This window comes from Typopeltis vanoorti, chromosome 18 (genome assembly GCF_054136105.1).
Source record: "Typopeltis vanoorti isolate ZY-2024b chromosome 18, IOZ_Tvanoo_1.0, whole genome shotgun sequence".
In the NCBI taxonomy this organism is placed as follows: domain Eukaryota; kingdom Metazoa; phylum Arthropoda; class Arachnida; order Uropygi; family Thelyphonidae; genus Typopeltis; species Typopeltis vanoorti.
In genome coordinates, this window is record NC_143566.1 from 9,632,796 (window position 1) to 9,648,667 (window position 15,872).

A 15,872-nucleotide genomic window follows, 5' to 3' on the forward strand; every position below is an offset into this window, starting at 1 on the left:
ATTAAAAATCGTTAAATCAAGAATTGCTACAATTAATTATAACTGTCTCAAAGAATTCAGGAAAAAAAGCTTTTGATAAGAGCAATAGTGCTCTAGATAATAAATGCCTTAATCTATTAAATCGATCAAAAAAGATCACTAACAAATTACCATTCTTGTAGACAGGCTTATACGTTGGTTATGCATTTCTAAATAACTTAGGGAATTGAAACAACGTAGATCCGAATGGTCTTGCAGACCATGCTCTGGATACTCGCCACAGAATACGGTGGAAGAAAGCAACAATAATACACCGGAGCAAATATAAATTCGAAAGATTATTTATGGAATCAGCCTCTGCCCTAAGAAACTCTCCAAACCTCAACAAATTTGGTTGTATGCGACTGCCCCAAATTTGGGAGGCATACATCAGCAGACCTTCAGCCCAACGGCCAAGAACGCCTACTTAGCCCTCCAGAGGGCACCATCAGGACTTCTAGGAGAACGATAGCTTCAAATCTTCATTCTCAGTTACTGTATTGTTATTGCCTTGTGTGCACCTGCCTTTTTGTAAGTTCCTTTAGAAAATAGCAATGTGACATTGCCGAAATATCGGAAATATCTATTAAAATATTAAAATATAATTTAATTTATATTCGGATCTACGTTGTTTCAATTCCCTAAGTTATTTAGAAATAACAAATTACCAACAGAAAAATGGGTAGTCAATTTATCTAACCGTTCACTAACAACAGATGAATTAAATGTCCTAGCAAGAGGCCATAAATTTGCGATGTCACCAAAATGTTTCCCATATTTAGACTTCATACATAATATAGAAAGAAATGTCAACCATCTCTCCAGTATTGAAGCTAACAGACTTCATTTTGAGGTAGCTAAAGTGATCTACAATGCCAAACCTTCGGAATTAAATATCCCACCATCAGAATTGAAAGCTATTATATCTTTAAAATGTAATAAAAACATAATCATTACCAGAGCCGATAAAGGAAATATCACTGTGGTTCTTGATACAAATTCATATGACCGAAAAATGAATTTACTTCCTCGAGATCGTAATACTTACGCCAAATTGAATTATGATCATACAAAACATCAACTCAGAAAATTAAATAAGCTACTTAATGAAACTTCCTCCTTAGATGAAGAAACAATCAAAAAACTTAAAACATACCATGACAGACCTCCTAGAATTTATGCCTTACCTAAGCTACACAAAACTAATGTTCCACTCAGACCCGTCATAGACTGTATCAGCAGTTCAACTTACAAGTTATCAAGATTCTTATCTACCCTTCTCTGTCCTCACATAGGCCACTTAGTCTCTTCAATCAAAAATTCTACAGAGTTTCACACAAAAATTAAAGACATTCAACTTTCAAAAACTGACTTGTTAATCAGCTTCGACATTGTCTCCCTCTTCACGAACATTCTGAGTCTATTAGAGAGCAAAAGGAAAGGGTGAAAGAAATGATTGTTGTGGCAGGTACGAATGATTTGAAAGGAGATAAAATGGAAATGATAGAAGACCTGAATGAATTGTTTGAGGTAGCAAAAGAAAAGAGTGAGAGAGTTAGAATGATTAGTCTTTTGCCACAGTATGACAGTGAAATGTTTAAAAGGAGGGCCATAATTGCGAATGACTTTATGCGTGGGTTATGTATGACGAGTGGTGAGGAATTTGTGGACGTGTGGAGTGAGTTTGATGGGCGAAAGGATCTATATAAGATGGATGGCTTGCATTTGAATGGTTATGGTGTAAGAAGACTTGAGAAAGTGTTGCTGAATGTAGTGGATGTGCAAATTCAGGGAAACTAGATTTGTTAAAGGGGGGAGTAAATATACAGTCCTTAGGGAGGCAGTTGAATGTAAGAATGAATATAATATGCTAGAGCAAATAAGGACAACAAACCAGAGTGGGATAGTTAATATAAGGCATCAAGGTAGGGTTGGGGCTAATGGGGGTCTTAAATTCATGTACACTAATACTAGGAGTATTAGGAACAAGAAGGAAGAGTTTTTGGCCATGGTTGGCACTTCCAGACAACAGGTTATTGATATTAGTGAAACATGGCTGACTGTAGATGATATAGCTAGTGGGATTGAATGTGATGGGTATAGTGTGTTCAGGAATGACAGAGAGAATAAAATGGGGGGAGGAGTATTGTTGATGATAGCTAATGAGCTACAGCCAAGGAGAATAGAAGTTGAATTGCAGGATAGAGAAAAGAGCACATTTGAGGCCATTTGGTGTGAGATTGTGGCTAGCAGAACTAAATATACAATTGGGTGCTGCTATAGACCAGGTGATGGAAAAGATGGTGGTGACAGTATGCACAAGAAAATAGAAGAAATGGGTGGAAGGAGGGTGATTATTATGGGAGATTTCAACTATGGTCGCATTGATTGGAGTGAGGAGAGGACACACGGAAGGAAGGAACTGGATTTTATGCAGTTATTAAGGGATAACTATCTGCGACAGCATGTAATGGAAAATACTAGTGGTCAGAGAGTGCTTGACCTAGTAATTACATCTGAGGATTTGGCTGTAACAAATATGACCACATTGCCACCAATCGGTGAGAGTGATCATAGGGTCTTGACTTGGGAGTTGGCTAAAGATGTAGAATTTTCAATTAAGACAGGGTACATGTGGAATTATCGGGCTGGAAAGTATGACAAGCTTAGGAGTTTGATTGGCTCAGTGCCATGGCATGTACAACTGCAAGGACTAGAAGTTGATAGTGCATGGGAGGTAGTTAAGAAGTGCTTGCATGAAGCAATGGCTGACTGTATACCTAGAGTCCGAATAATAAATCAAGTAGGGGTTAAATGGATGAATAACACCATTAAGCTTGAGCTGCAAAAAAAGAAACAACTATGGAGGGAATTTAAGGAGAAAGGTGACCGGCAGGCACATGAATGGTATAAAGCGCAGGCCAGAAGGGTGATGAGTGTGGTAAGAAAAGCAAAAAAGGATTACGAAAGAACATTGGCCATGCAGGCTAAAGAGAATCCTAAACAGTTTTTTAGATATGTAGCAAGTAAAAGGAAAAATGTACATGGCAGAATGATTTTAAAGAATGCCGATGGTAGGGAGGTAACTGAATCAGTTGAGATAGCTGAGTTACTGAGTGAGCACTTTGCAAGAATATATCATCCAGGTGGTGACATTGCAGAAACGAATAAACCAGTAGATTATACGGGAATTGTGGTTAATGAAGTGGAGGTGAGTAGTCTATTGCATAACCTCAATGTCAATACATCTGTGGGATTGGATGGTATACCAGCTCGTGTAGTACGAGAAGCAGCTAAAGAATTGTCAGTACCCTTGACCATTTTGTTTAATTTGAGTCTCGGGTCTGGGTTAGTCCCGAGCAGGTGGAAGGAGGGGAAAATAGTTCCACTGCATAAAGGTGGTTCCAAGACTGCTGTTGTAAATTACCGACCGATTAGCATATCAGGAATCATTGTCAAGGTCTTAGAGAAATTAGTCAAGAAAAGAATACAGGATTGGATAGATGAAAATGGGTTATTGTATGGGGGACAACATGGTTTTGTGAAGGGTAGATCATGCCTCAGTAACTTGCTCACGTTTTATAACACAGTGACGGCTGAACTGGATAGGGGTAATGGGTTTACAGTGTTACTACTGAACCTTGCCAAGGCCTTTGACAGGATACCACATGGAACCCTAATCAGTAAACTCGAGCAGATGGGGATAGATATAGGGTTGGTAAGATGGATAGGAGGGTGGTTGAAGGAGAGATACCAGAGAGTGGTTTATTCAGGAGTGGAGTCAAAAAGACGTCTTGTGACTAGTGGAGTGCTGCAGGGCTCTGTTCTTGGACCACTGCTTTTCAATTTGTTCATCAATGATATTGGAAAGGATTTGAGAGGAAGTGTTCACTTGTTTGCTGATGATGCAAAATTGGGTAGAGCAATTGTGAGTGCACAGGATGTCAAAATTTTACAGAATGATTTGGATAGTTTGGAGGACTGGGCTAGGAAAAATGGATGTCAATTTAATGTGGCAAAGTGTAAGGTTATGCACTTTGGGGTGAAAAGAACAGCAGCAGTATATCGCATTGGTGGAACCGTACTCCAGGAGATTGATGAGGCCAGGGATTTGGGAGTGCTGGTGGATAGGGAGTTGAAGTTTAGGGGGCACATTGCAAAAGTGACTAAAACAGCTCACCAAATCACTTGGCTTATGAAAAATACTTTAACATGCAGAGACAAACAAGTTGTTGTTCCTCTGTATCGAGCCTTGATAAGACCCCATCTGGACTTCTGTGTCCAGTTATGGGCACTAGGGTTTCTTTGTGATGGGGAGGAAGTGGAGAGGGTCCAGAGACGAGTGACCAAGATGTTAACAGGTCTGTGGAATGAACCTTATGAGAATAGGTTGAGAATTTGTGGGTTGCAGGAATTGGACGATAGGCGAATGAGGGATGATATGATTGAGACATTCAAATTACTGAAGGGTTTTTATAAGATTGATCCAGAAGATATTTTTGAAAATATGACTGGTGGTGGGAGGACTAGGGGCCATGCATGGAAGCTGGGCAAGAGCGTGGTTGACAAGGGTGTTAGAGCTAGGTTTTTACTTGGAGAGTGGTGAATGAGTGGAATAAGCTTCCAGAGTCTGTTGTGGGTGCTACGACCGTGAATGAGTTCAAGCAAGATATGATAGATACTGTGTGAATGTTGAATAGTTGTTCCAGACATGATGTTAGGGCCTCCCTCGATGAGTCTGTCGACTCCTTGGAGTTTCCCGGAACAATAATAATAATAATAATAATTCCCCATAAAGAAATAATAGAATTACTAACTCAAAAAATTTCCATCTGATATAGTTGAATCGTTCAAGTTTGTTGTTGCATCAGGTTACTTCACCTGGAAAGGTCAAATTTACAAGCAAGAAGAAGGAACAGCAATGGGATCTCCTTTATCACCAAACCTAGCAAACTTGTTTCTAGAACACCTTGAAGAAAAAATATTCACTTTTGAACCCAAACCAAAAATTTGGTTAAGATATGTCGACGACGTATTTGCAGTCTGGGATCATTCCGAACATGAATTACAACTGTTTCTAGATAAAATTAACCTTCTTCATCATCGCATCAACTTTACTTTAGAAAAAGAATCTCCACAGGGTATCTCCTTTTTGGATTTACACATTCAAAGAAAAGAAGATGGTTCTATCATTACGTCTGTCTTTCGCAAGCCTACATTCACAATTCTTCTGCTCATCATCCATCTTAGAAATCTGGCATTATTAAATCACTAGTTTCCTGAGCACACAAATTCTGCTCCTCTGAAGAATCTCTAAACCAAGAATTAGAAATAATCAAAAATACAGTTATCCTAAATGGTTATAATCCTAAAACAACTCAAAAAAATCATCAGTCACTTTTCCACACATCAAACAAGACAAGAAGTCCATAGGATTCCCATACCTTACGTCAAAGGTATCTCCGAGCGTCTTTCTAAAATTATGAAGAAATACAATTTTGCCACTACTTACAAACCTATCAACCAAATTTACAACATGTTACCTTCTCCTAAGGACAAACTCTCACCTTTGATGTTGCCTGGCGTTTATGAGATTCCATGCTCATGCAAATTGTCTTACTTTGGACTTTTTTTACTTCTGTAACACGTTACACACGTTTAATGAGATTCTATTGTAATCATGCACCCTAACTGTATGTTATTCCTGTTATTGTTTAAACTACTGTACTGATGATGTCCTAAGATACTTAGGATGAAATATTTCCAAGTAAATAATTTTCACTGTGGTTAATACGTGTGTTTCTTTTAATTATGATCTCACCACAGGGTTCATTATTTAAAAAAAAAAACCCTACAGTTAAGTTCCGAATTGGTTCTTACAACTGTTTTTGATATGTTAACTGTGGGCAGCTGATCTGGAATGCTTCATGTCTTGAGTATGATCTGTAGTTTATACTTCATTACTTCAAAAACTTTCCAGTAGTCTACAAATGCTGTTGACCACTAGAATTTTGAATGTAAAAGGTCAATCGCCCTTTTTTGTTCTACGTGATTTGAGTTTCTAAGAATTATTATTTTTTTAATATTTATTTATTTCTCCTCTATGTTTATACACACTCATGTTCATAGAAACCCCCATCAGCTGCTGTAAGCATATTTTTTTGGTAATTAAATTTGAATGCCTATTTGAAAAGGGATAATAACACAATAAATGTTACAAATAATGAGGAAAGTAATATAGCATTTTTATTTTTAATTAATATTTAGCTCTTTTTAGTATATAAGATGTGATATAATTAAGAAATTAATACAACAAACTTGCAAATATTTTAAAATGGAGTGGACAGTGATATTTTCATTGGAAAAAAAAATACTGGTCTCAAAATTTAGTTCAACTACACAGTTTTACTAACATTCAAAGCTAAAAATTCGCTTTTTATTGTTTAGTACTTCATAGGTCCTCTTCTTGCATTTATTACAGCTTGCCATTGACAACATCAATTCCTGATGGATGCAACTGTTAATTCATGGTTCCATACTCTTATAATGGCTTCTTGGAGCTTCTGAAGTGTTTTTGGCTTCTTCTTTGTATTTCAGTCTCCATTTGGTACCACAAATTCTCAATGGGGGTTGAGACCTGGGCTGTTTCTGGCCAAGGTAGTCACTGAATCGAGTGTTCATTGAGCCACTTATTAACCTGTAACAAAAACTAAAGCTTTTTTTAAGTACTAAACTCAATTCATATGGTATATTTGGGTTATAATAGCATTACTTGCACTTTTAGCCCTACGATAAGGGGGAGAGTCATCCTGAAAGATGCAGTTTATCGTTACGGTAAAGTGGTCTCTGATAGTAGGCAGCAATTCTAAAATTTTCTGGTAAATTTGTGCATTCACTAAGCCTTTTGTGAAATGCAAGTGATCAACACCATGATATGGCATGCAGTCCTAGGTTATCTGACTGTTGACACCAGACAGTCAGGGGAAAACAATCAGAAATCAGAAAAAAAGTTTAACCTTTTTCTCGTCAGAAAAAATTACTTTTTTTTCCACTGATCAGGGATCCATTTGGCATGCTCTTTGCACTAATTTAACCAAGCCAATCTCATTTTTTGATTAGCAAGGACTTCTTTTTATGGTGCCTAGCTATGAGTCCCTGTCGAATGAGTCTTCTCTTGACAGTTACAGTACTTGCCACAATTCCTGTCTGTTCTTCTCAATCCCGTTTCAGTTCTCCAAACGATGCACAGCGATTTTTGAGGCAGAGCCACTTTAGAACTCGATCTTGGCATGGTGCAGAGAGTGGCTTTCTTGCTGTCCCTTTCAGCAGAGCTGGTTTCCTTCACTTTTGACAGCAGCCATAGCATAGTAAATTGACTATAGGACACCCTTTTAGCTATTGCATGAGAATAGTCTTCTCTACTCAAAGCTTGAATTACATTTTTTCTGTGAGGTGTCAATTGCATGTAACTAGCCATAGCAATCTCAGCAAGAAAATGTGAAAACTAGTGTAACGTATAGCATAAAAAATTCTGATGCAATAGCAGCAACTATTACATTATACCTGTGGGAATGATAAACAATGCAAATAACCATTTAACTACTAAAAACTATTTATGTAATGATAATGGCCATATTCCAATGTTTTTCTTTGCTGCCATATGTTTGATGAATATCATGCCAGTGTATTTAATAAGTTCTATATTTATTCCATCTTCCCGAAGGGATTTTCCTGATTTAATTTGAGGTATCAATTGTTGGATTTCTTTTTTTTTTGTGTGTGTGTGTGTGTACTTTTTGTAAGAAAGACCTGGCTTGTAAGTGTCAGAACTCAAGTCAGGGCTTCCTTAGAAAGTTATTTTTTCAATAAGTTCTTCAAGAAGTAGGATATAGGTTCACAAACTTTCTCGGTTCATAGTGTCCTTAATATCTCAGTAAGAAATGCCCAGTGGTCTGCTTCCCAATGGTTCTGCTTATTAAGCAGTTAGGTCTAAATTACTTAAAAGTATTTGTCCTAAAAATTAGCCATTTGAAAAAATAATGTACATAAATTGAGTGGGTGTTGCAGCACAGTCTGGCTTAAGGTTTAGTGTCTGTAGTGTAAATTGGAATATAAGTTCCACTGTTAATGGAATTAGCATTGTCTAGCCATAATTCAAACAGAAGAGGAAAAAAATCTTTGATTCCGTATAAAGATGTGCATAGTAGATTTCTTGAGGAACTTGGCTTGTTTTAACTGTCGTGTCTTATTTTACTTAATTTGCATAATAATCTTTGTGTTCTGATTCCTCAAAAATATGCTGTAAGGAACGTTAACCCAATTGGATCCAGATGATTTCAGTCAACATCATTGTAAAACAATTGCTGACTCGAAATAATTTCTTCAAATTTGTTGAGAGTAGTCAAGCATATCAGTTGTTTAAGGAATTGTTTCATTTCCTGATAACAACAGCTCATGTACAGTGCACGATTAAAGTGACTTATTTGGAATTTATTAATTCACTCGACACTGGTAATGTTATCTTACCAGGAGGCCTGTTAGAACTGTTTATTTACTAGAGATAAATGTGAAAAGCTTTTTTTGTTGTGTTGCACTGGATTGAGTAGAGAAAAAATTGCTTTATTTTCATTAATATTCTTACAAAAAGCAAACAATACTATAACCATCAGAAGTGATGCATCTTGTTTTTATGCCATTAATTATCATACCCAGAAAGTCTGGGCATCATATTTTATTTTTTTTTAAGATAAAAAGGTAAATAATTTGGTACTTTGCAAATTATAATAGCAATTTGTAATACCGTAATCATGTCAACAGCATTCTGATTCACCACATAATTGTACCTTCCGTTATCAGAAATCACGTATCTGATTGACAAATTGCTTTTTCTATGATCAGATAAATGGTAGAATATATTTTGTTTGAGTTATCTGAATTTTAATCCTTTTTCAACATTTATTATTGTAAATTATTAAAATTCTAGGTGTTTCTTGTGGTGTTCACTTTATGCACTTTTTTTTTTATCTTTCGTGAATTTATTTGGTTGATAATGAAACATCCTTGCTTATAACTGATATGGATAGAAGGGAACCTTTTTTTTTGTTGCTTTTCTTTTCTTGTCATGATACATGATATTTTTGTAATAGTCATTGCAATATTAATATAATTTTGCATTAATAGATCTATAACTGAACTCTTGCAATCCAGTATCAAAATTGCTAGAGTGAGGTGGGAACCTTTCTTTACCAACTTTCATCTTAATAGGAAAATAAGATGCATTGCATCATTTAAGATTTAATACTTTATTTTCTGATCATAATGAGTTTCATGTAATGCAGAAAAATATTTTCACTTTGATATGTAGCAGTTAGAACAGTTAAATTTGCCTTAAAAGAACACCAGTATTACAAATTAGTGTGTGGATCTTGTAACAGATTGTTGAAACTTTTTTCACTTGGTTATTAATTAAATTATTATTATTATCATCATCATCCAGGCCTCCATGGAGTCAAAAGACTCATTGTGGAGGTCGTTTTTAGGAAACACAAAGTTTATCATACCACTCCTTGAACCCATTGACCGTTCCCACTCCAACCACTCTCTCAGGCAATGCATTCCAAGTTCACCACCCTCCACGCAAAGAAACCACTCCTCAGCCTCTTGTGCACATCCTTCTTTCGTAACTTACAGGAATTGCCCCTTGTCATCGCTCCTTCCCACCATTCCACCAAGTGAAAGAACTCTCCAATGTCTACCATGTAACTGCCTCTCAACAGTTTAAAAGTCTCAAAAATATCGCCTCTCCTTCTTCTATCCACCAAACTATGCAGTCCACATTCCCTCAGTTGATACTCATAACTCATATTGTACAGTCCTGAAACCATCTTTGTTATCCGCCTCTGTACCCTTTCCACAGTCAATTTAACCCCTTCAAATCCTGGGGACCAAATCTGAGAACAATAGTCTAAGTGTGGTCTGATCAGGGTCTTATACAACGGAATGATAACTCTCTTTTATCTCTGCAGGTCAGCATTCTTCTCAATATTGCAGCAATCCTCTCAGTTGCCCTCACCACCTTTGCAATATGCTCCCTGAATTTCAGGTTTCTATCAATCATCAACCCCAGATCTCTTGTCTCCCCTACTTCCTCCAGTATAACTCCTCCCATAGAGTATGCGGCATCCCATCGATGTTTCCCAAACCTCAAGACCTTACATTTTGCTGCATTAAACTGATACCCCCATTCATTTGCCCATCTATCTAGTTTATTCAGATCCTCCTGCAGGGCTGCCACATCTTCATTATTACTGATAACCCTTCCCAGCTTCACATCATCTGCAAACAAATGCATGTCCCCTTGCAAACCATTGACAATATCATTGATATAAAGGTTGAACAATACAGGTCCCAGTACTGAGCCCTGTGGAACTCCACTTGTAACCTTCTGCTTCCTTGATATTGTTCCACCATACACAACTCTATGAAGTTGTGTATGGTGCATAAGAACTTCAGCCTTATTTGCAGTCTCCACTCAAAACATGCCAACACACATACACAAAATTATTTTGTACAAATGGCAGTTTGGATGCGCATTTGGCTCTTGTAAAGGTCAACCACTAGGTGTAATTCATGAGTGCTCCCATCTCCTTCTCACCTGATGACACTGCTGAAACACCTAAAGAAAGTTTAGGTATTAGTGCTGCTCTCAACAGCAAATCACTTCCTACCATACCAAAAATAGTGCACTACATGCCTTCTGTGGCCTTTGTCAGAAAGACATTTTTGCATCTCCAGCTGTATGCAAAAGTTATGTTCCAGAACTCTTGTCCTATGTTGTCTCTACACTGGTTTCCATAAATTAAGGATCAAAAAGGAAAAACACATTACCTCAAAAACCATGTGATGAACTGTTATGTAATTCAGTGAAAAGCAGTATGAGAGATGCAAAAGAAATGCCCATAAAACTTGTAACCGAATAGTTTAATTAGACCATCATCAAAAACAAGAGGTCAAAATGAGATTGTGAAAGTGCTTTGGTAAGGAATGTGGTAACCCCTCACAGCAATATAGTGCTTGCAATGATGTCCAGGAGATCAGTTGGTAATAACAACCATTCCTCCTGGAAAACTCTTCTAAGTCCCTCAATGTTTGGGGGTGGGGGAGTTGAGAGCAGCAACATGCTCATTAGGATTAAGGTCAGGAGACCTGGCTGGCCAGTCCACATGTACAATGGTCTCTAATTAAAGATACTGGTCCATGAGCTTTGCTTGATGAGAATGAGCATTATTATCTTGTAGGATAAATGTCTCCCCTATCACACCTGCATATGGATGAACATAGGGGTCCTCTTCTCTACAAGTTGCAGCATTCACAGTTCTGCTACTAAGTATATACAAGTCAGTGTATCCACCCAACGAGATGCTTCCTCAAACCATCACACTACCTCTACCACAAGTGTCCCTTTCACAGATATTAGAGGGATGAAAATGCATCCCTGGTTCTCTTTACAAAGAGATACAAGACATGCTCTGATCTGAAAAGAACCCGGGACACATTTTCATTCTTCTAATATCTGCAAAAGAGACACTTGTGGTGGAGGTAGTGTGATGGTTTGAGGAAGCATCTCATTGGGTGGATGCACTGGCCTGTATGTGCTTTCTAAGGAACCAAGAAGTGTTCATACTTCCATACACTACAACCAGCAACTCCAAACATTACAACTCTGCCACTAAACTTACTATAGGAAATGATGCAGTGGACACAGTGCTCCACACATTCCACCTATACTTACCATCCGATTAAGAAGGGGGGGGAGAATCATGATTTATTTGCTCCATAGCATTGACTTAAAATGCTCTATGGGCTATAAACAATGTTGTCTAATTCACTGATACTCTATCTGGCTGATTTCCATGGTTTATGTCTGATTCATATGCAGCTATGATGTTGGAATAGTGTTCTACTGTTAACCAAACCCCTATACTCTTTTTGAACTTCTGAATAAATGTTTCCACATTTGACTGGTGAGATTTATGTACCTTTCTTGGTCTTAAATGCCAGCTGATCATCGAATGGCCATGTTGCCTACAGCTGATCTTAGTTGAGGCACTCTTTTACCAATGTTATGAACAATATGCTGATATAGCATCCTATGATTATAGCGCTTCGAAGTCTAAGTTCGTTTCCACATTCTATTGGAAGTTTAAAGTTGTACAATTGACACTAGGGATATATCTGTTTACCTGATGCAGTATAAACCATGTATGATGACAGTGATACACATATCTATTGTACAAGCAGTTAGCATATCTGCTCCAACTAGGGATTGCATTATGGTAAATCAGTTTACTAGCTGTTTATTTCATAAACAGCTAAAAAAATGCATTGGTAAATATATCGGTAATTTGCTATTTTTTACCAGTAAAAATAGGTAGATATGAAATAGTTTTTGCAAAGCCAAATATTTATTTGTATACACTTTCATGTATATTTATATGTTAAAGACACCGAAGTCAAATGTTTTAACTTAAACCATTAAAGTAGTTTATATAATTTATCTTTTAAATTTTTATCCTTATGGCTTACAATGAGGTTACGTTCCAAAAAATCCATTGTAAGTGAAATTCGTACATAGAAAAAATATTTCAATTTTTCCTTTTCAAGTAATGATTCAAATGCAAGACAAATCATTAATTAGTTATGACATTCAATTATGAATTGTGTTTTTATGAAGAAACTGTGAATTTAATAAATATATTATGTGAACATTTAATTTTATTTTCTTTTTACGTAACCTAAGTGATATATGTCAGTTGTCATTTTGCAGATTTTTATAACGAAATTGGTACAAGCGTGTCAACAGTCTTTTTCTGTGGTGTGTGTGTGTGAGAGAGAGATCTTCTGTCTCTTTTCTGCAATTTTCAGTGCACATGCAGCAAGTTTCTGATTAGACCAATCGGGCATTAGGATGCAATTTGGAGGCAGAACTTACCATCTCTCCTTAAGAGAGTAAAGAGATATTAAAGTCTATACTACTGAGTCAGTAGTAATGACTCAGTATAATCATTACATTTCATTGAATGTAAAACGTGAGTTAAAGCTTAGGCATTCTTTTTTCAAAAAAGTGAAAATTGTGGATCTCTTTTTAATATTTTGCAGAATAGTCAAGTTCATATTATTAGTATTATACTATTATTTAAATATTTGTATATTGTTATTATTTTAGTAATGGATAAAAATTAACCGTGGCATTATTTTGCTGGTACAAAAGAAAGATGCAGGTATATGCAAGCAGTGGTTAAAAACAATTAAAGCAGTTCATTGGCCATGTTCCTAAAATTAAAAATTCTGTAAGAAAGAGCCTTACTGATATACATTCAAATATTAGTTTTGAAGAAAGTGAACTTGAATTACTCTCCCAAATAGTATCAGCTCTACAGCTCATAAAAGTAGCTGTAGAAACATAATGTAAAAAAAAACATATGAATTACTCTCCCAAATAGTATCAGCTCTACAGCTCATAAAAGTAGCTGTAGAAACATAATGTAAAAAAAAACATATATATATAAATCTTTGTTAGTGACATAACATTAGAATTCATGCTGGATGAACTAAGTAAACAAAACGCTTTCTTGAGTAATGCTCTAAAAGAGGAAGTAATCTTGTGAATGAAAGAAAGACGTACCATTTGTTCTGATGTTTTACAATATTTACATAATCTTAAAAAATTAAATATTGGTGACAATCACAGAATTTTTAATAACAGGATTTTAATTGAACTGCTATAACAAATGCAATTCTCAAATTGCTCAAACGTATACATACCAAGGAAAACGTTATACAAAAAGGCAAAACAATAACTGATGTTAATGATACAAATTCAGTACTGTCATAAAACTTCAGTTTTGCTAGTGCTGGGCTGTAACTTCCAGATCAGAATTTTCCGGTAAAGAATTAACAATAAAGGAAAAATTGAATTTGTTTATTAAACAAAAGATGCAATCTAATAATGAACAAATATATATAACTCATAATAAAAAGAATAATGGAACTAGTAAGAAAAGAAATGATATATCTGGAGAGCAGAATATTAAAGGAAAAATTTTAGACAACTTTTGATGTGTTAATTACAGTTTGCCCCACAAGTATTGAAGCAGAGAGATCCTTTTCAAATGCAAGTCATTACTGCATCAAGATTAGATCACCACTGGAGAATGATAGTTTAAATACTGTTTTTTTTTAAGAGCATATTTTTTATGCTCTTAAAAAAAAACAATAAGAAAAATAATGTGTAGTCTTATAAGTGTTTAATAAATAAAATATTTTGCTCTCTTAAGGTTTCTGCCTGGTCTCTGAAGAGAACCAACTAGTTCGAAACAGCTGTCAGGCCAGTGAAACCTTATCAAAATTGACTAATAAAAGGTGAATATATATATATATATATATATATATATATATATATATATATATATATATAGACGCTTGGGTGGCACCTATGTCTTTTAAGTAGTCCACACTAAGGCATGAATGCTTGGGAGTGTATTCCTGTAAGCTCTAGTCAACTTACTTTATGAAACTTTCATGGTTTCTACATTCGGCTTTGAAATAATGCTGGATCTAATTATCCACTTTGCTTATGTTATTCAATTATTTGTTTCATTTTTGTTTTATTTTAGACCTTTTTTATACAAAATTTGTTAGCACGATGTTTTTATTAAATTTTTTGCATTTGAAGTCAAAATTTAAAAAAGTACCGGTAAACCAGTAATGTTTTGAAAATTTACCGTATTACCGGTAATAATTAAAAAAATTCTGTAAACTTGCAACTCCTAGCTCCAACCAATGGGCTGTGGGTTCAAATCTCACCATGGGTATGGATGTTTTTGAATGCCTTTAGTGGCAGATGAATTTCATCCTGCTTTAGGGTGATAGCTTGAAAAATTTGTGCTTAGTATCTAGGGCAGGGTTTCAGGATTATCTAAGTTCATCTGTGCTGCTGATACTATAGGCTTCTGCCTTTTGTTGGTGGGATTTGCATATAACAAGATGTTTCATTCTAAAGGGAAAGAGGTCCCAAGAATATAGTATATACAATGAAATGATTTAATAGTCTAAAATGCATAGTGTAGAACTTTATGAATATAATCTTGTTGATTTGCAGTACCTTTTTATTATTTTTTTTAAGGACAGTAACTTTAATGGAAGGAATAATCATGACAGAAGTCGTCATTGTTGGAACAGCTGGAGGTGTTGCAAGTACTTACTATGCAATACAAGATATAGCAGATGTATTTTCTCATCATGATCTTGAGAATGTAACTCATATTAATACAATATAGCAGAATTAATGTTAGTATTGAATTTCTGAAATTAAAATGTTTTATGATCCATTTTGTTAGTATTAAGTTATAATCCACATAGGTAGAAAATATGCTTTATTCAATAGGACCTTCTATTTATATTTTGCAATTTGTAACAATCTGCATCTTTGGAGCACTGTTACAAAATAAACTGACAGTATTGCTGCAAATCGAAGGTAAATACAGTGCAATTATCACTTGGATTATAGCTATCTTCCTTCTAAACATTATCACTTTCTGATTCTGCATGTGTGCTTTGGCAGTAGTTAATCACTAATTGAGAATTAAGTCTTTGTTTTTAGTTTCATGTTAATTCTGAAGAAGTCTCCCAAAACTTACAAGCATGTAATTAAGGACTTTGTAGAATTTGCTCTTCCATTCTTTTTACTTTAACACCTATGTGGCACTAGCAGCATGATTTGAAATGCTCATTTTTCCAAAATGGATATAATCTTTTCCTATAACCTGTGCGCTGAAAAAAAAAAAAAAAACAGA

At 35.6% G+C, this 15,872-nt stretch overlaps 1 protein-coding gene across 1 annotated transcript in view; it reads left to right on the top strand.

Annotated features, from left to right (window-relative positions):
* LOC150096480 (uncharacterized) overlaps positions 1–15,407 on the top strand; it is a 245,833-nt gene extending 230,426 nt beyond the window's left edge. The window contains exon 7 of the mRNA XM_090407867.1: positions 15,203–15,407. Coding sequence (XP_090263993.1) covers positions 15,203–15,356 — 154 coding nt within the window. The 3' untranslated portion in view covers positions 15,357–15,407. The remainder of the gene's footprint in view (positions 1–15,202) is intronic.
* The last annotated feature ends 465 nt before the right edge of the window (positions 15,408–15,872 follow it).